Raw genomic sequence first — 22023 nt, 5'->3', positions numbered from 1 at the left:
TCACTATCTGTGCAGGATATTTTACCTCTTGTTTTATCCTTCTTCTCTCTAAGCCTTCCTTCTCCTCTCATTATCCTAATCACCTTGCCTCATTGTTAAAGGACACAAATGCCACAGACAGTAACGATCATCATCCAAATCCACGTACCACCTGGCTGGGTCAGCTTCCACTCTTCTTTCCTAGAATAATGAAGTTGATGTGCATTTTCCTAAAGGGCCATTCCTCTGTGTGTCACCTGGATCCATCTGTTCCTACCTTTCCACGAACTTTGTTTTTTACCTCTCTTCTATTTCCTGCATCTCTTTCTTCTCCTCTCTTTGATACAAATCTTCTCATGCGCTAGTGACCCCTAACTTTAAAGTAGGCTTTTCTTGACCCCTGGTCTACCCTACAGATGACACCCTGTTTTCCTGCTCTGCATCCAGCCAAGGCACTTTGAGGATTTTCCTGTATTCAGATGCTTCTGCTGTCCATTGGTTCTGCCCTCCCCCTGCCCACCCAAGGCTGCCTACATAATGTGGATGAGTTCACTGGGCATTTTTTGTTTGTTTGTTTTGTTTTTCTGAGACAGAGTTTCGCTCTTGTTGCCCAGGCTGGAGTGCAATCTTGGCTCACCGCAACCTCTGCTTCCTGGGTTCAAGCGATTCTCCTCCCTCAGCCTCCCGAGTAGCTGGGATTACAGGCATGCACCACCATACCAGGCTAATTTTGTATTTTTAGTAGAGATGGGGTTTCTCCATGTTGATCAGGCTGGTCTCAAACTCCCAACCTCAGGTGATCCGCCTGCCTCAGCCTCTCAAAGTGCTGGGATTACTGGTGTGAGCCACTGTGCCCAGCCCTACTGGGCAGTTTTAAGTCCCCATCTTCTCTGTCTCCACACAATATCTTCCTTTTGGCACATTTTTCTCTCATCCAAAACAGTCTAATCTCCTGATTTTCCTCCTGTCTCCATGGAAACTTGCTCTTACTTAGTTTTCTCAGGTACTCCTATTCTACTCTACTTTTTATGTTTTGTTTTCATATGGCTTTAAACCATTTTTTTTTCCTGAAGCCTTCTGTTTTTTCTTTTATAAATTATTTAGCCAAGACTTATTTTGAGCCTCATGCTTTAAATGTTATCATTTCTTGACATGTACACTTGCATATCTCACATCTATTGAAATCTCACCCTAAGTTGCACTCTGTGCCTCTCTTCTCTATTCCTCAGTTATCCCTGAACCAGTCATCCCTCCAGTCCTCTATCCTTCCAGATGCCTGAGTCAGAGACCTGGCAGTTATTCAAGATACCGCTCTGTTATGCATCCTGCTAAATCCACCACCAATTCCTATTTGATTCTTTCTCAGAAATATCTCCTGAATTCTTTCCTTTCTAACCATCTCCACAAATAACAAAACCACTATGTATTTTCAGCTAGGTTACTGCAAAGCCTTCTAATTACTCTCCCTCCTTTATATTGTGCTCATCTCAAGTCCATTTTCCACACAACAGCTAGGATGCACTCTTAACATTCTAGATTCAGTTATTTTACATTTGGCTTAAGATCTCCCAGTGACTTTCCATTTCATAGAAAATAAAATCATCTTCAGCAATTCCATTGGACCTCACGTGATCTAGCCCTTGCCTCCCTCTCTGAACTCGTTTTATGTCTTTTGTCCTCCTATGAGACCGAGCTAAACTCACTCTCCTTATGTTTTCTTAAAAAGGATTCTTTTGTTTCCATGTCAGGGCCTTTGCACATATTGTTCTATTTGCTTGGAATGTTCTTCCTTTGTGCTCTTCACTGGAACATTTCTCTGGAATCACAGGAAATGCCATTGTTTAGGAGAATTTTCTTTCAAATGTTCACAGTCCAAATTAGAAATGCCTCTCCTGATATTGTCTTCTAGAGCATAATATTATATTGCTTTATAGAATTAATCATAATTTATTACACTATATTGAGAGGCAATACAGGATGAGTTTTTTCATAGATAAAATGGGGATAATAATGTTTATCTTAAGGAGCATTTGTAAAGATAATTTACATTTGTAGAATATATAGTAAATGCAGCACATAGTAGACACTATATAACTTTACATATTTATGGTATTTGTGTGTGTGTGTGCAAATAATTATTCCTGAAAGTGTAAAACTACTGGTCATGATTCTTGGTATATAATAGGCTGCTAGTAAATATTTGCTTAATAAACTGATGAATTGTGCAGTGCACCTTATAATTAGGTTCAGTGATCTTCAGAGAAAAAAAGATGAATTATATTTGCAAGAATATGTAATAAATTGTGGCCCACTCATTAAAAGAAGTATATGTTTTTGATCTGAAAGTATCTTTAACATTTTATCTGGCCAGTCCCTTTTTTCTGGCAAGTATGCTTTTTATTATTATTCCCATTTTGCAGATGTGACAGTCTAGGTGCCAAGAGCTAAAGAACTTCTACAGATTACAGAGTTAATAAATGATTGGATGACTCCACTCATCCTATTATCCTGGATTTTGTTGCAGCATTCCTATTGTTCTTTCTTTTTGGAAATATCAGAGAACGATGTGAATATTTTTTATGGGGCTGACGAAGTTACTTTGATGGTCGTTCTTAAATTTTCCATCTTGGGCAGTTAACGTTGGAGTTGATGTTTTCTCTCCCACAGCCTCTCTGCTGTTCAGGGTCCCATCGCCTTGTCTCCATGGTTCCCCTGGCACTCTTTAATAACCTCTAAAATGATGTTTCTAAAAGGCCACCAATTATTCTTGATTCAGATTGCTTTGCTCTGTTAGCCTCCATAGAAAAATAGTACCCTCAAATTTCAAAATGACTAAACATTGATTCATGTTTTCAGTGTATTACTTTTCCAACCAATCTTTCCTAATAAGAGGCAATGAAAATATTTAACATGTCCCCACAACCGGGGCAGGTATCCCATATCATTTCTGGATTCTGCGTATATTTCATTGCTTTGGATTATTTTTTCTACATGCTCATCAGATTTGAGACCTAGAAGGGATGTCATGTCATATAATTTAATTCTCAAATTTATAAGCAGGGAAACCAGGCTTCGGGAATATAAGCAGCAGACTCAGCGTTCCAGTATGGGTTGGTAGCTCAGATGAAAATTGCCATTTGTTTCTTAATGCGCCTTTGTTACCAGCCTACTCACTTTTCCATTTGAAAGAGTAAGCAATGCAATACCGTTTAGGAGTATCAAACACAAATTCTATGAAAACTATATGATTGATTTTATTGTTCATTTATATATTTACTTTTTGATCTTTTGCAGTTTAACAGCAATGCTCAGGATGTAAGCTGTTTTCAGCACCTTGTCCAAGCAAATGTAAGAAATAAGAAAGTATTGAAAGATGCGGTGAATAATATCACAGCCAAAGGAATTACAGATTATAAGAAGGGCTTTAGTTTTGCTTTTGAACAGCTACTTAATGTAAGTATCATGCTATATCTTTTTTTTTTTCTTGTTCAATTGTAGTATCTGAATTTCAATATTCTGATAGTTACTGTCTGGGATTAGATAGTACTGTTTTCCATTTATTTAAAAAGCAGATGTGTGCAGGCAGAAGAAACCTTTGAACTATTTTTATTTTTGAATTTAAAATTCAAAAGGTATCTAAAATGTAGATTTTTAAGTTTTTGATCTTTATTTTTTTCAATCTATGTTTTTAAAATTATGAGGAAATAGTTGAATTTAATTTTGAATAAACCCTTGAAACTTAATTGGCCTATATAGAATATCATTACTTTTTGTTATCTCAATCACTACAGTATTTATCTGTAACCTCACACTTTCAATCATCAAATGGTTACTGAGAACATTTTAGTTTTAAACATCTCGTTTGGGTCTTTCAGTTGTTCCTAAATGTACAGAAAGTTCCAAATGGTAGACATTAAGATGAACAGAAATGCAACTCCTGGAGCAGGGCTTCTTTCTCAGTGAGGATTCCCCACAGTCCCTCATCAGTGTCTACAGTTACACTGTCAGATACTGGCTTATTGCCCCATGTTCTTTTTTTTTTTTTTTTTTTTTGAAATGGAGTTTCACTTTTGTCATCCAGGCTGGAGTACAGTGGCACGATCTCGGCTCACTGCAACCTCCACCTCCTGGGTTCAAGTGATTTTCCTGCCTCAACCTCCCAAGTAGCTGGGATTACAGGCACCCGCCACCATGCCTAGCTAATTTTTTTTTTTTTTAATTTTTAGTAGAGACAGGGTTTCACCATGTTGGCCAGACTGGTGTTGAACTTCTGACTCCAGGTGATCCACCCGCCTTGGCCTCCCAAAGTGCTGGGATTACAGGCATGAGCTACTGCACCTGGCCTTACAGTGTGTGTCTTATACTGTGGACTAGTGTTTTTAAATTACCTTGCCCTCTATTTCACTTTGAGTTACTTAAAAGAAGGGACCATTGTTCAATTATTTTATTTCTTACTAGGCAATATTATTATCATGTTTGAGAGTAGCAACCTTACTTCTCTGCACCTTGGTTTCCACATGTATGCATTAGAGGTTACTATAACATGTACCTCAGAGAACTGTGCATAAGATTGTCCATGGAACCTGGCATGTAGCAAACCACACACAGGTGTAGGTTGCTGGGTGGTATTGGAGTCATGGTCGTTATTGCTGTAATTACTAGCCCATGTCTGGTAAAAAGTCAGATCATAATGTCTGTTAATATTTGCTGAATCACTGAATGAACTGTTACATTTGGTCTTTATGCAAATATGAGTTTGTTGTTCCTGAGTGAGTATTCTGAATAGTTTTTGAGATACCCAATTGGATGATTCATTTATTCATTCAGCCAATATTTATTGAATGCATCACCAATTCCTGTTATAGTGCTGGTGCTGGAATTATAGAAGTAAACAGGACCAGCTGCTCTCAGAAGGCCCAGCATAATGTGCTAAATCATCATCCATAGAACAGTGTGCAAGTGCCATTATAGGGTATTTAGCGTGTTCCCTGGGACAGCACAGAGAATGGGCTCAGCTCACTCAAAGGAGGTCAGAAAAGTGTGGCAATCCCGTGAAAATGAGATTTTGAGGAATGATTAGAATTTAGGTAGGTAGAAGAAGGGAAAATTATTTCAGAAAAAGGATCACATTGCCGGGCGCGGTGGCTCAAGCCTGTAATCCCAGCACTTTGGGAGGCCGAGACGGGCGGATCATGAGGTCAGGAGTTCGAGACCATCCTGGCTAACACGGTGAAACCCTGTCTCTACTAAAAAATACAAAAAACTAGCCGGGCGAGGTGGCGGGCACCTGTAGTCCCGGCTACTCGGGAGGCTGAGGCAGGAGAATGGCGTAAAAACCCGGGAGGCAGAGCTTGCAGTGAGCTGAGATCCGGCCACTGCACTCCAGCCTGGGCGACACAGCAAGACTCCGTCTCAAAAAAAAAAAAAAAAAAAAGGATCACATTGTAGACAAAGCACACAAGTGTGACACAACATAGCACTGTAAAAAATTGCAAATGGCTGCCATAGTTAGGACATGAGCAATATAGGAACCTGATGGAAATGGAAAGACCATGAGGTATCAGTTAAGGAAGTGTTTAGGGGGCAAAGGAAAACTTTAGAGTGTGGCCTTGGAGTGTTCTCAGTTAAGGAAGCTATTGTAGAGATCCTGGTGTGGGAATAGAAGTGAGGAGCTACTAAGGAGCATGGCATTGGAACTGATTAAGTGGTGTGGGCTGGGTTGCAGAGTGAGAGGGACTTAGGTGACTACGTTCTCTGAACTGAACTAGTAAATAGATGATTACACAGGAACCCACATAGAGGAAATGTGGGGTAGAAATAGCTCAGTTTCAGATATGATGAATTTTGAGGTCATGTTATTTAATAGACACCGTTAGACAAGTAAGAAGACAGAAAATCAGAGATGTGCAGCCCTGCTATTTTCAAGAGAAATAATGCGTGGCAAAATTCATATGTTTGTTAAATGTTGTATGTTCATTAATAAAAATTGAAAGCTCAAAACTATGAAATTGTAATGTAATTAACCATTAGATTAAGATGTATTCTTCCTCTAGTAAAGGAATATGCTTGTTTTTGATAAAAATTATTTTTTGCTTAGGTCAATAATTGAGTTTCCTTGATTTTGGCATTTTCATTATTCTTCTTAGTATTTTTTCCCCTCGCTTCATTGCCTTCTGTTTAGGTTTCAGTTGTGAAATGATCAGGAGTTTCAAGTGTAAAGTACAATTTCGGAGGCAGCCTTACTAGAGAGGCCACATTAACTTTCAGGTTTATTAGTTGCTGACAAAATATGATTTAGCTCCTATTGGCCTCTCCTGCTGCCTTTATAACTGCTACAATTGTAATGATTTTAAAAATATGGTCCCAGTTGTTCCCTAAGTAAGTCTAATATGTTTTGCTTTCCATACATCTCATATATATATTGAAATTCTTTATATTAAAATAATTTGAAGCATATTTTGTTTTCTTTCAAACACTTCCCGTCATCTTATCTTATTGCTCAAATGCTTTTTTTTTTTTTGTCCTTGCAGCGTCCACCTTTAAGATCACTGAAGCAAGTATTAAATAGAATTAGACATATCAGTCCCAAAGTAAAACTTACATTTAGATTTGAATTAATCTTCAGGTACCATTTCATAAAATATTACCGTATATGTGCATTTTTCAAAAACATTTATATTGAGTGCATATATGATAGATGCTGTGCTATATACTGGCACACAGAAATGCAGCAAAGTACCATATTAAAGTAAGTTATCAACTCTACTAATTGTAATTTTATTGAAATAATCTAGTTTTTTTGGCTTAATTTGTTCAAAGCCAGTTAATTGTTGGCGCTGTGTGATTCTTTAGATAATTGCAAATGCATTGAAAATTTGCTATTATGTACTTGGTTCCACCACAAGTCCTGAGAGGCTACTCCTAGGAAAAATCATGTTGTAGGCAAAACAGTTTCTTTATTTTCCCCATATTCCTTCTTTGGTGTATGCCCTAACATCAGTCTCTCTTGGGAAATGTTATTATAATTTTATTTCCTTAGATATACAAATAATCAGCAAGACCTAATGTGTTAATTTACATTGATATTTGCGTCCAATAACAGTACTTTCAGTACTTCAAAAAGAAAACCATTTCCTATGGTTTTGTTTAACATTTTTACAGGATAGTTCTTTAGGTACATATTATTTTGCCTATTTTACACATGCAGATAAAAAAGACAGATCACCAGAGAAACTAATTTTAGTTAAGAGATTGGAGGCACGTTTCACAAAAATATTTTGATGATAAAATATGCAACTTTTTGTGTAGTCAGATTTTCAGATAGATTACCTTCAAAGATAAGAGCCATGCTTGAAAGTGACAAATTATATTAGTTAATACTTGTGCTTCCACAATGCTTGATTAAAAGGTTTTACTGCCAGTGTTCTAATGGCTGAGTCAATGGAGTGAGATGACCTGAAACAGGATCTTTTCATTAATAAAGAAAAATGTTGTATATATTAATTTTCACAACAAGAAAGTGGGTTTTATAAAACCAACAAGAAAGTGGGTTTTATCTTCTTTGAAAAAATAAGGTAGAGCATGGACCTTCAATGACTTAGAACACTAAAGAAAAATTAATGAGTTTTTAAAAATATTAGTCATTTAAAAGCCAGGGTTGTGCCGTGCTGTACAATATGGTAACAACAAACACAGGTGGCTAGCCAGCACTTGAAAGGTGGCTGATCTGAACTGATGTGTTGTATAATTATAAAATGCTTACTGAAGTTTGAATACTTATTATGGAAGAAAAAGCTGTATAACATCTCAATATTGATTAATGTTCAATATTCATATTGATTAATATTTTGGATGACTAGGTTAAAGAAAATATATTATTAGGATTAATGTTGAATATTTCTTATTACTCCCCTTAAGTAATTATTAGAAAATTTAAAGTTCTATATTAATCTCATGTTATATTTCTTTTGGACAGCACTGAACCTAGGGTTGACATTTTCAAAGAAGCTGAGCATTCATAAATTAGTGTGATCTTTTATTCTCAGCATTTAAAGCAAACACATTTCACAACAGTGGAAAAGTTAAGATAATAATTTTAGACCTCAGAGAAGTCCAGCTTTCTAAATTAATTGTTCATTTTAATGGCCCTTTGGTGCTAATCCATCATTCTCCCATATCTAACTCTTCTGGAGACCTTAAAGTGTAAGAAGATTTACCATGGACTTGAGTCTTTCAGGATTAGAATATGTGTGGTTGGTTGAGAGAGGATAGGAGGATATCGTGGGAATAGGTATCGGCCTTTACAAAGGAACAAAAGAGTACTGGATTTTAGGTGATCAGTTTTAGGATTTGTGATTTCAAACAGGTAAAGTGAATAAAGTAGAATGAATAAAGAGGGAAGAAAACACTTATTTGGAAGTGGACTGAAGATACACATTTTAAAATAATGTTATTTTTGGCTTATACTATAAAATTATATGGGCATAAAATTGACATAAGCATTTATTAAAAGCTCATTTTTTAAGAAACTACTGAGATTTTATTATGTGCTAGGTGGTCTTCTAGGGAGGGACAAAAAAGTCTGAGCAAAAAAGACAAAACTTCCTTCGCTTACGTAGCTTACATTCTGTTGGGGGACACCAACAATAAACAAACAAGAAAATAAAATATGTAAATAAAAGAAAGTAAAATGCTGTGAAGATACTATCTGGGAGGGAGACTGCAATTTAAAACATAGTTATGAAGAATCACCTCATGATAAAGTGGCATTTGATCAAAGGCTGAAGGAAGTGAGATAGACCTATGGTTATCTGGGTGGTGCGGGGAAGGCCTGATGAAGGGGGTGGGCCTGAACTGATCCAGGGACCAGTTCTTAGAATATATTTTGTGAGCAGATATTTCATTAATGACTTGCAACCTGCTCATGCACTTTCCATATAGCTTTATTTTCTCTTATATTGTGAATGATACGCGTATTGTTTTGTGTGGTTTTGTTTTTAACAGTATAATGTTTCCAGAGCAAACTGCAATAAGATTATTATGCTGTTCACGGATGGAGGAGAAGAGAGAGCCCAGGAGATATTTACCAAATACAATAAAGATAAAAAAGTGAGTGTAATTTTATAATATTTAAAATTTAATATTGATCTAGGTGGTTTTTAAAGAGATAGTGGGTAGTGGTAGTGAGGGGAGAATTTTTGGTTTAAAACTTGAATGTGCCAATTATTAAGCCATATGAATCATAGATTATAAACTAATGGGTGAATTAGAGAGCTGTTAAATATAATATTTGTATCATGTTCACAGGTAACTCATGCCTAATATTTTAATAAAATATATGTATGGGTCCTATTTTATTCTTATACATAGATTGTAAATAAAATGTTATTAAAATAGAGAAATCCAAGGAATGGAAAAATAGGAAAAATTTAAACATTTAAAGTTTATTGGATAAAATTTATTATATTATTTCATTATTAAACATTGAAGTAATACTCAGATTTCCTAAATACTCAACAAATGTCTATTGTTTTGTAAATTTACAAAAAGGCAGTTTACAACAGTAAAAACTACATCCTCATTTGAAAACTGATTCCTTTCAAGAAAAGATGAAGACAAATCTTTTTTATAGGTATAATATATTAAAAGAAAGCATTTCATAAGCAAATGAAGACTGTGAAGATTAGGGTTTGTAGTTGGAATATATTTGAATGTATGTTTTACTATGAGGGAAGAGTATTACAGTGAGGGGGACCTCACTGAACCTGATATTGTGGAGGAATATCAGCTTCAATCAAACTCTTAACTATCTTCTCTAGCAGTCCTATCATCAGCTTATTTCAATTTTCTGACCAACACTCCATATTTTGTAAGAGTACTGTGATTCTCAACCTAAGTATTTCCTAAAATCTAATGATTCATTTAAAAAGTAATTAGAAATTATAAATTTTCTGGTGTTTCAACAATTTCTACAAAAATTATACATTTATATGTAAGAAGACCCTGCAGGGTAAAATGCCCATTCACTTTGCTTCTGATTGGAATTTTCACCATTTTGAAAGGTGTGGTTATTACTAGCTCTAATGGATTCTTTTATATGTGCTTGAGGAACACATATGGATTGGGTGTTCAAAAGCGAGACAAAAATGAATTAATATGTTCAGATGGTTTGGTGACAAAATATTATGAATAATGGGGAACAGTTTGATGAAATAATGAAACAGTTGGTTGAATTAGTGAATAATTTACTGGTTTAAAGCCTCTTTTCTATGTATCGATCCTAAAAGTGTCCAATCTAAATATCATTATCTTGAAATATGGCTTCTCATTCCAGTCACCTTTTACAGGAGCTCAACTTTTTAAACAAAGGTTGTGTTTCATGACAGGATAAACCACATGTAAAAGTTTCATATCACATGTACTTTTATAAAACTAATAAATCAATTTATTTATTTATTTATTTTTTTTAATTTATTTATTATTATTATACTTTAAGTTGTAGGGTACATGTGCATAACATGCAGGTTTGTTACATATGTATACTTGTGCCATGTTGGTGTGCTGCACCTATCAACTCGTCATTTACATCAGTTATAACTCCCAATGCAATCCCTCCCCCCTCCCCCCTCCCCATGATAGGCCCCGGTGTGTGATGTTCCCCTTCCTGAGTCCAAGTGATCTCATTGTTCAGTTCCCACCTATGAGTGAGAACATGCGGTGTTTGGTTTTCTGTTCTTGTGATAGTTTGCTAAGAATGATGGTTTCCAGCTGCATCCATGTCCCTACAAAGGACACAAACTCATCCTTTTTTATGGCTGCATAGTATTCCATGGTGTATATGTGCCACATTTTCTTAATCCAATCTGTCACTGATGGACCTTTGGGTTGATTCCAAGTCTTTGCTATTGTGAATAGTGCTGCAATAAACATGCGTGTGCATGTGTCTTTATAGCAGCATAATTTATAATCCTTTGGGTATATACCCAGTAATGGGATGGCTGGGTCATATGGTACATCTAGTTCTAGATCCTTGAGGAATCGCCATACTGTTTTCCATAATGGTTGAACTAGTTTACAATCCCACCAACAGTGTAAAAGCATTCCTATTTCTCCACATCCTCTCCAGCACCTGTTGTTTCCTGACTTTTTAATGATCGCCATTCTAACTGGTGTGAGATGGTATCTCATTGTGGTTTTGATTTGCATTTCTCTGATGGCCAGGGATGATGAGCATTTTTTCATGTGTCTGTTGGCTGTATGAATGTCTTCTTTTGAGAAATGTCTGTTCATATCCTTTGCCCACTTTTTGATAGGGTGGTTTGTTTTTTTCTTGTAAATTTGTTTGAGTTCTTTGTAGGTTCTGGATATTAGCCCTTTGTCAGATGAGTAGATTGCAAAACTTTTCTCCCATTCTGTAGGTTGCCTGTTCACTCTGATGGTAGTTTCTTTTGCTGTGCAGAAGCTCTTTAGTTTAATTCGATCCCATTTGTCAATTTTGGCTTTTGCTGCTGTTGCTTTTGGTGTTTTAGACATGAAGTCTTTGCCCATGCCTATGTCCTGAATGGTACTACCTAGGTTTTCCTCTAGGATTTTTATGGTATTAGGTCTAACATTTAAGTCTCTAATCCATCTTGAATTAATTTTCGTATAAGGAGTAAGGAAAGGATCCAGTTTCAGCTTTCTACTTATGGCTAGCCAATTTTCCCAGCACCATTTATTAAATAAGGAATCCTTTCCCCATTTCTTGTTTTTGTCAGGTTTGTCAAAGATCAGATGGCTGTAGATGTGTGGTATTATTTCTGAGGACTCTGTTCTGTTCCATTGGTCTAGATCTCTGTTTTGGTACCAGTACCATTCTGTTTTGGTTACTGTAGCCTTGTAGTATAGTTTGAGGTCAGGTAGCGTGATGCCTCCAGCTTTGTTCTTTTGACTTAGGATTGTCTTGGAGATGCGGGCTCTTTTTTGGTTCCATATGAACTTTAAAGCAGTTTTTTCCAATTCTGTGAAGAAACTCATTGGTAGCTTGATGGGGATGGCATTGAATCTATAAATTACCTTGGGCAGTATGGCCATTTTCACAATATTGATTCTTCCTATCCATGAGTATGGTATGTTCTTCCATTTGTTTGTGTCCTCTTTGATTTCACTGAGCAGTGGTTTGTAGTTCTCCTTGAAGAGGTCCTTTACATCCCTTGTCAGTTGGATTCCTAGGTATTTTATTCTCTTTGAAGCAATTGTGAATGGAAGTTCATTCCTGATTTGGCTCTCTGTTTGTCTGTTACTGGTGTATAAGAATGCTTGTGATTTTTGCACATTAATTTTGTATCCTGAGACTTTGCTGAAGTTGCTTATCAGCTTAAGGAGATTTTGGGCTGAGACAATGGGGTTTTCTAAATATACAATCATGTCATCTGCAAACAGGGACAATTTGACTTCTTCTTTTCCTAACTGAATACCCTTGATTTCTTTCTCTTGCCTGATTGCCCTAGCCAGAACTTCCAACACTATGTTGAATAGGAGTGGTGAGAGAGGGCATCCCTGTCTTGTGCCAGTTTTCAAAGGGAATTTTTCCAGTTTTTGCCCATTCAGTATGATATTGGCTGTGGGTTTGTCCTAAATAGCTCTTATTATTTTGAGGTACGTTCCATCAATACCGAATTTATTGAGCGTTTTTAGCATGAAGGGCTGTTGAATTTTGTCAAAAGCCTTTTCTGCATCTATTGAGATAATCATGTGGTTCTTGTCTTTGGTTCTGTTTATATGCTGGATTATGTTTATTGATTTGCGAATGTTGAACCAGCCTTGCATCCCAGGGATGAAGCCCACTTGATCATGGTGGATAAGCTTTTTGATGTGTTGCTGAATTCGGTTTGCCAGTATTTTATTGAGGATTTTTGCATCGATGTTCATCAGGGATATTGGTCTAAAATTCTCTTTTTTTGTTGTGTCTCTGCCAGGCTTTGGTATCAGGATGATGTTGGCCTCATAAAATGAGTTAGGGAGGATTCCCTCTTTTTCTATTGATTGGAATAGTTTCAGAAGGAATGGTACCAACTCCTCCTTGTACCTCTGGTAGAATTCAGCTGTGAATCCATCTGGTCCTGGACTTTTTTTGGTTGGTAGGCTATTAATTATTGCCTCAATTTCAGAGCCTGCTATTGGTCTATTCAGGGATTCAATTTCTTCCTGGTTTAGTCTTGGGGGAGTGTAAGTGTCCAGGAAATTATCCATTTCTTCTAGATTTTCCAGTTTATTTGCGTAGAGGTGTTTATAGTATTCTCTGATGGTAGTTTGTATTTCTGTGGGGTCGGTGGTGATATCCCCTTTATCATTTTTAATTGCGTCGATTTGATTCTTCTCTCTTTTCTTCTTTATTAGTCTTGCTAGTGGTCTGTCAATTTTGTTGATCTTTTCAAAAAACCAACTCCTGTATTCATTGATTTTTTGGAGTTTTTTGTGTCTCTATCTCCTTCAGTTCTGCTCTGATCTTAGTTATTTCTTGCCTTCTGCTAGCTTTCGAATGTGTTTGCTCTTGCTTCTCTAGTTCTTTTAATTGCGATGTTAGAGTGTCAATTTTAGATCTTTCCTGCTTTCTCTTGTGGGCATTTAGTGCTATAAATTTCCCTCTACACACTGCTTTAAATGTGTCCCAGAGATTCTGGTATGTTGTATCTTTGTTCTCATTGGTTTCAAAGAACATCTTTATTTCTGCCTTCATTTCGTTATGTACCCAGTAGTCATTCAGGAGCAGTTGTTCAGTTTCCATGTAGTTGAGCGGTTTTGATTGAGTTTCTTAGTCCTGAGTTCCAGTTTGATTGCACTGTGGTCTGAGAGACAGTTTGTTATAATTTCTGTTCTTGTACATTTGCTGAGGAGTGCTTTACTTCCAATTACGTGGTCAATTTTGGAGTAAGTACGATGTAGTGCTGAGAAGAATGTATATTCTGTTGATTTGGGGTGGAGAGTTCTATAGATGTCTATTAGGTCTGCTTGCTGCAGAGATGAGTTCAATTCCTGGATATCCTTGTTAACTTTCTGTCTCGTTGATCTATCTAATGTTGACAGTGGAGTGTTGAAGTCTCCCATTATTATTGTATGGGAGTCTAAGTCTCTTTGTAAGTCTCTAAGGACTTGCTTGATGAATCTGGGTGCTCCTGTATTGGGTGCATATATATTTAGGATAGTTAGCTCTTCCTGTTGAATTGATCCCTTTACCATTATGTAATGGCCTTCTTTGTCTCTTTTGATCTTTGATGGTTTAAAGTCTGTTTTATCAGAGACTAGTATTGCAACCCCCGCTTTTTTTTGTTCTCCATTTGCTTGGTAAATCTTCCTCCATCCCTTTATTTTGAGCCTATGTATGTCTCTGCGTGTGAGATGGGTCTCCTGAATACAGCAGACTGATGGGTCTTGACTCTTGATCCAGTTTGCCAGTCTGTGTCTTTTAATTGGAGCATTTAGTCCATTTACATTTAAGGTTAAGATTGTTATGTGTGAACTTGATCCTGCCATTATGATATTAACTGGTTATTTTGCTCGTTAGTTGATGCAGTTTCTTCCTAGCCTCGATGGTCTTTACATTTTGGCATGTTTTTGCAATGGCTGGTACCGGTTGTTCCTTTCCATGTTTAGTGCTTCCTTCAGGGTCTCTTGTAAGGCAGGCCTAGTGGTGACAAAATCTCTAAGCATTTGCTTATCTGTAAAGGATTTTATTTCCCCTTCACTTATGAAACTTAGTTTGGCTGGATATGAAATTCTGGGTTTAAAATTCTTTTCTTTAAGAATGTTGAATATTGGCCCCCACTCTCTTCTGGCTTGGAGAGTTTCTGCCGAGAGATCTGCTGTTAGTCTGATGGGCTTCCCTTTGTGGGTAACCCGACCTTTCTCTCTGGCTGCCCTTAAGATTTTTTCCTTCATTTCAACTTTGGTGAATCTGGCAATTATGTGTCTTGGAGTTGCTCTTCTTGAGGAGTATCTTTGTGGCGTTCTCTGTATTTCCTTGATTGAATGTTGGCCTGCCCTACTAGGTTGGGGAAGTTCTCCTGGATGATATCCTGAAGAGTGTTTTCCAACTTGGTTCCATTTTCCCCCTCACTTTCAGGCACCCCAATCAGACGTAGATTTGGTCTTTTTACATAATCCCATACTTCTTGCAGGCTTTGTTCATTTCTTTTTCTTCTTTTTTCTTTTGGTTTCTCTTCTCACTTCATTTCATTCATTTGATCCTCAATCGCTGATACTCTTTCTTCCAGTTGATCGAGTCGGTTACTGAAACTTGTGCATTTGTCACGTATTTCTCGTGTCATGGTTTTCATCTCTTTCATTTCGTTTATGACCTTCTCTGCATTAATTACTCTAGCCATCAATTCTTCCACTTTTTTTTCAAGATTTTTAGTTTCTTTGCGCTGGGTACGTAATTCCTCCTTTAGCTCTGAGAAATTTGATGGACTGAAGCCTTCTTCTCTCATCTCGTCAAAGTCATTCTCCGTCCAGCTTTGATCCATTGCTGGCGATGAGCTGCGCTCCTTTGCCGGGGGAGATGCACTCTTATTTTTTGAATTTCCAGCTTTTCTGCCCTGCCTTTTCCCCATCTTTGTGGTTTTATCGGCCTCTGGTCTTGATGATGGTGATGTACTGATGAGGTTTTGGTGTAGATGTCCTTCCTGTTTGATAGTTTTCCTTCTAACAGTTAGGACCCTCAGCTGTAGGTCTGTTGGAGATTGCTTGAGGTCCACTCCAGACCCTGTTTGCCTGGGTATCAGCAGCAGAGGCTGCAGAAGATAGAATATTTCTGAACAGCGAGTGTACCTGTCTGATTCTTGCTTTGGAAGCTTCCTCTCAGGGGTGTACTCCACCCTGTGAGGTGTGGGGTGTCAGACTGCCCCTAGTGGGGGATGTCTCCCAGTTAGGCTACTCAGGGGTCAGGGACCCACTTGAGCAGGGAGTCTGTCCCTTCTCAGATCTCAACCTCCGTGTTGGGAGATCCACTGCTCTCTTCAAAGCTGTCAGACAGAGTCGTTTGCGTCTGCAGAGGCTTCTGCTGTGTTTGTTATTGTTTACTGTGTCCTGTCCCCAGAGGTGGAGTCTACAGAGACAGGCAGGTTTCCTTGAGCTGCTGTGAGCTCCACCCAGTTCGAGCTTCCCAGCAGCTTTGTTTACCTACTTAAGCCTCAGCAATGGCGGGCGCCCCTCCCCCAGCCTCGCTGCTGCCTTGCCGGTAGATCACAGACTGCTGTGCTAGCAATGAGGGAGGCTCCATGGGTGTAGGACCCTCCCAGCCAGGTGTGGGATATGATCTCCTGGTGTGCCTGTTTGCTTAAAGTGCAGTATTGGGGTGGGAGTTACCCGATTTTCCAGGTGTTGTGTGTCTCAGTTCCCCTGGCTAGGAAAAGGGATTCCCTTCCCCCTTGCGCTTCCCAGGTGAGGCGATGCCTCGCCCTGCTTCAGCTCTCGCTGGACGGGCTGCAGCAGCTGACCAGCACCGATCGTCTGGCACTCCCCAGTGAGATGAACCCAGTACCTCAGTTGAAAATGCAGAAATCACCGGTCTTCTGTGTCGCTCGCGCTGGGAGTTGGAGACTGGAGCTGTTCCTATTCGGCCATCTTGCCATAAATCAATTTATATTCAACTTCAACAGTCCTGCTGTTTGTCTGCTAACATATTGATGCTGTGTTTTAAGAACACACACTTTTTTCCTGAAAACATACAACCTTTATTAATGCTAAAGCGATTTTGAAAATTAAGTAGTTAGCATTCAGTTGTGATGTTTCATTTAGTTTTGTCTCTGTCTAACATAAAAATTATGATATTCTTGGAACTGCATAGTATTTGTTTTTCTAACTTCAGAGCTATAACAAAGTTCTGTGATACACACAGTAATAGAAATATAAAAGCCTGCATACACACACACATATATCTGTCTCCACACTTATTTATATCTGTTTCAAATGGATATCCCCTCCAGGAACAAGGAATCATGTATATAACTTTGGCATGACCTCTCTTACATAAAGTGATATGAGTAAAAGCCAACAGAGGGTTGAGAAGTAAATGAGGAATGAGAAAGTAGGAATATAAATATAAGCTGTTTTTCTTTTTTAAATCATGGCAAATTTGCTAAGAAATAAAGGAGAAGAGTACGTTAACTCAGGATCAAGTTGTGTGTGTGCGCACACATGCATACAAACACACACACACACGCACACACACACACAGAGGCATACCTCAAAGATGCTGAGGGTTTGGTTCCAGATCACCACAACCACAACAGAGTGAATATTGCAATTAAGTGAGTCACACAGATTTTTTGTTTTCCCATGGTGTATAAAAGTTATGTTTACTAAATACTGTAGTCTCTTAATTGTGTGGTAGCACTTTATCTAAAAAAAAAAAGTACATACCTTAATTAAAGAATACTCTATTTTTTAATTCACAAAATGTATAACACCAACGATCATCTAAGCCTTCAGCAAGTATTTGTATTTTTGCTGGTGGAGGGTCTTGCCTTAATGTTGTGACTGCTGACTGATCAAAGTTGTGGTTGCTGAGGGTTGGATGGCTGTGGCAATTTCTTAAAATAGGACAACAATGAAGTTGGCTGCATTGACTGACTCTTCCTTTCACAAAATATTTCTCTGTAGTATGCAGTGCTATTTGATAGCATTTTACCCACGCACACCTTTTAAAAATTGAAGTCAATTTTCTCAAACCTGGCACTGCTTTATCAAATAAGTTCATCTAATATTCTATATCTTTGGGTCACTTGAACAATATTCACATCTTCACCAGGGGTAGACTCCATCTCAAGAAACCACTGTCTCTGCTCATGCATAAGAAGCAACTCCTCATTTGTTAGTTTTATCATGAGATTGTAGCAATTCAATCCCATCTTCAGTGTCCACTTCTAGTTCTCTTGCTGTTTTCACCACATCCACATCTGCTGTTATGTCCTCCACTGAAGGAAGGCTAGAACCCCTCAAAGCCATCCATGAGGGTTAAAATCAACTTCTTCCGAACTCCTGATAATGTTGATATTTTTGTCTTTTCCCATGAATCATGAATGTTTGTAATGGTATATAGAATTGTGGATCTTTCTAGAGGATTTTCAGTTCAGTTTTCCCCGATCAGTAAGAGGAATCACAATTTATAGCAGCTATAGTCTTACCAAATGTGTTTCTCAAATAATAAGACTTGAAAACCCCAATTAGTTCTTGATCCCAGTGCTACAAAATGGAAGTTGTGTTAGCAGGCATGAAAACACATTAATCTCCTTGTAAATCTCAATCAGAGCTCTTGGGCGACTACATGTATTGTCAGTGAGTAATAATATTTTCTTCTAACGGTAAGTTTCAATAGTGGGCTCAAAATATTCAGCAAACCATGCTGTAAACAGATGTGCTGTCATCCAGGCTTTGTTGTTTCATTTATAGAGCACAAGCAGAGTAGATTCAGCATAATTCTTAAGGACTCTGAGATTTTTGGAATGGTTAAAGAGCATTGGCTTCCACCTAACATTACCAAGTGCATTAGCTACTAACAAGAAAGTCATCCTGTCCTTTGAAGCTTTGAAGCAGGCAATAAGTTCTCCACTTTAGCTGTGAAAGTCCTAGATAACATTGTCTTCCAATACAAGGTTGTTTTTCTCTACATTGAAAATATTGTTTATTATAGTTGCCTTCACCAGTGATCTTAGCTACATCTTCTGGATAACTTGCTGCAGCTTCTGTATCAGCAATTGCTGTTTCACCTTGCACTTTTATGTTACAGAGATGCCTTTTTTCCTTACACCTCATGAACCAACCTCTGCCAGCTTCAGGGACCACTGATTATAACAGTATAATATCACTATATTCACTGTATCCGATATAATGATCACTATAACAGATATAATAATAATGAAAAAGATTAAACTACTCTAAGAATTACTAAACTGTGACAGAGACATGAAGTTAGCATGTGCTGTTGGAAAAATGGCACCAGTGGACTTACTTGATACAGGGTTGCCACAAACCTCGAATCTGTAAAAAATGCAACAAAGGACCATGATAAAATGAGGTATACTTGTACACACATATGAGTATATGCATATGCATATTGTTTTACAATATAATGCCTTATACATTATTATATGCTAAAGATGAATGAGAGGATACTTAGATGAGGAAAGCTTATAGATACAAAACTGAGAAAGGCTAATTGATAGAGATCTTTAAAAGAGGAGTGATTGAGAGAGATGGAACACGTTTCTGAATTTGACAAGTAGATATTAATTTCTGGAAATACTGCTGTCCCATATTTCATATGCACTCTGAAGTTAAATGACACCTCACATTTTCTATTGTGAGAAGACCATGTTAAATGAATAAAACGTTCATCTTGGAATTTGAGATATTTGGGTATAGGTATGCAATCACATTACATCATGGAAAATTTAGTATCCATCCCCTTAAGCATTTATCCTTTGCAGTAAAAACAACCCAACTATACATTTTCATTATTTTTAAATGTACCATTATTATTTACTATATTCCTCTTGTGCTATCAAGAACTAGGTCTTTTTCACTCTATTTTTTTTGTACCCATTAATCATCTCCACCTCCCTACAAACCCCCAACACTACCCTTCCCAGCCTCTGATAACCACTCTTCTCTATCTCCTGAAGTTCAATTATTTTGATCTTTAGATCCCACAAATAAATGACAACAGGTATTTGAATGTTCTGTATCCACTAACAATGAGTACAAATGATAGCAGACAACCACCTTTAATTCATTTATACTTTTGAATATATTTGTATTTTATTAAAACAACATTCGCATTGTATTTTATTAAAACAACATTATGCCAAGGACATATATGTATGTGTAGAGTGCTTATATACATAAAATAGTATACATAAATACATTGTATATTTTTCACCATCTTCAAATATGGCTTCAAATGTGTGTGGATGAATTGAGGAACACGTTCTAACTTTATTGCCTGCTGTATACACACCCACCCTGTGTGAGTGATCTGCAGCCCACAGATATTAATAGCAAAGATAATTGTTGTTGTCTTCTAAAGTTGTGCATACAATACTAATTCCAGAGCCACAAAATTAATGTTACATAATAAGTTTATCAGCACAGCATTTCACTTTCCACAAAAATACTGTCTTTCAAATGGCCAATGTGTAAAAATCAAATTTGATAGATTTAGTAAAATGTAAATGTTCAGTACTCTTAAAAATTCTATATTTGAATGCAACTTTTTAAAACTTTTTTTAAAAAAGTTCATGTGTAACTTTAAAATATCAAAATGACAAACATAGGGGAAGAAAGACAGAAAATACAAAAGAAAAATAAGACTAACTAAAATAAAATAAAATAACAAAAGACTAACAAACTAAAATAACAAACTAAAAATAACAAAATGACAATAATAAATTTTGTCTTATCAATAATAATTTTAAATGTAAATGAATTAAACTCCCCAATCAAAAGACTCAGAGTGGCCGAATGGATAAAAACAAAACCCAACTATATGCTGCCTATCAGAAATCCACTTTAGATTTAAGGACACACATAGGCTGAAAGTGAAGGGATGAAAAAAGTTATTTCATGCAAATGATAACCAAAAGAGAGTATGGGTGGCTACACTTAGACAAAACAGGGTTTAAGTAAAAAAACTGACACAAGAGACAAAGAAGGATGTTATATAATAAAAGCATCAATCCAGCAAGAATATATAACAAAGACATATGCACCCAACATCAGAAAATCTAAATATATAAAGCAAACATGGACAGCACTGAAGGGGCAAATAGGCAGCAATACAGTAATACTAGAAAACTTGAATGCCTCACTTTCAGTGATGGATAGAACATCTATACAGATGATCAATAAGGAAACAGAGGACTTGAACAACACCATAACCAAATAGACTGCAATAGATTGAGAACATTTGACCCAATACAAATAATACACATTTTTCTCAAGTGCACATGGAAGGTTCTTCAGGATAGATCATGTATTAGGTCACAACAAATTCTTAACAAATTTAAGATTGAAATCATACCCAGTCTCCTTACTGACCACAGTGGAGTGAAACTAGAAATTAGTAGTGGAAAGAAATAGTCTCCTTTTGCAGATGATATGATCTAAATATAGAAGACACTAAAGGACTTCAAAAAGCTCATTAGAACTAATAAACAAAATTCAGTAACATTGCAGAATACAAAATCAACATTTGAAGAATTAGTTGTGTTTCTGTACACTAACAACTGACTACCTGACAGGGAAATGAGGAAAACAATCTCATTTACAATAGCACCAAAAAGTACACTATAGTTAGGAATAAACTTAAAAAAGGAGGCAAACTTAACAAATGAGTTTTGTATACTGAAATCTGTAACACTGTGATGAAAGAAATTAAAGAAGACACCAATTGAAAGGCATCTTGGTGTGTTAATGGATTGGAAGACTTAATATTGTAAAAATTTCCATAGTACCCAAAGTTATCTACAGTTTCAATGCAACCCCCATCAAAATCCCAATGGTATTTTTAATAAAAATAGAAAAAAATCCAAAATACATATAAAACTACAAAAGACCACGAAATAGCCAAAGAAATCTTGAACAAAACAAGACTAAAGCTGGAGGCATCACACCTCCTAATATCAAAATGTATTACAAAGCATCCGGTAATCAAAACAGTAGGGAACTAGCATAAAGACAGACATTTAGACCTCTGGAACAGAATAGAGCTCCCAGAAATAACTTCATGAATGTATGGCCAATTGATCCTCTATAAGGGTGCAAACAATACAGAAGGGAGAAAGGATAGCCTGTGCAAAAAATGGTGTTGGAAAACTGAACACTGACATGCAAATAAAGATGAAATTGGATCCTTATCTGACACCATACACAAAGAATAACTCAAAATGGATTAAAATCTAAAATTAAAGGTCAAAATGGATTTAAGACCTAAAATGTTAAAACTCCTAAAAGAGAACAGAGAGAAAGCTTCATGGCATTCATTTATTTTGGTAATGATTTCATGGA

At 36.9% G+C, this 22023-nt stretch overlaps 1 protein-coding gene and 1 long non-coding RNA gene across 10 annotated transcripts in view; one reads left to right on the top strand and one right to left on the bottom strand.

Annotated features, from left to right (window-relative positions):
* The window catches only part of LOC139362783 (uncharacterized), a 166727-nt gene extending 150145 nt beyond the window's left edge, over positions 1-16582 (bottom strand). The window contains exon 1 of the long non-coding RNA XR_011622097.1: positions 16499-16582. This is a non-coding gene — a long non-coding RNA (uncharacterized lncRNA). The remainder of the gene's footprint in view (positions 1-16498) is intronic.
* LOC105475402 (calcium voltage-gated channel auxiliary subunit alpha2delta 1) overlaps positions 1-22023 on the top strand; it is a 506236-nt gene that overhangs the window by 405340 nt on the left and 78873 nt on the right. For all 9 annotated transcript variants that reach the window (XM_011730609.3, XM_011730608.3, XM_011730607.3 and 6 more), the window contains 2 exons: positions 3274-3432; positions 8983-9087. In XM_011730609.3, the coding sequence (XP_011728911.2) occupies positions 3274-3432; positions 8983-9087 (264 nt within the window). The remainder of the gene's footprint in view (positions 1-3273; positions 3433-8982; positions 9088-22023) is intronic.

Source organism: Macaca nemestrina, chromosome 4 (genome assembly GCF_043159975.1).
Source record: "Macaca nemestrina isolate mMacNem1 chromosome 4, mMacNem.hap1, whole genome shotgun sequence".
NCBI classification, from domain to species: domain Eukaryota; kingdom Metazoa; phylum Chordata; class Mammalia; order Primates; family Cercopithecidae; genus Macaca; species Macaca nemestrina.
The sequence above is the reverse complement of the archived record's forward strand: the minus strand, read 5'-3'. Positions and strand labels throughout refer to the sequence as shown.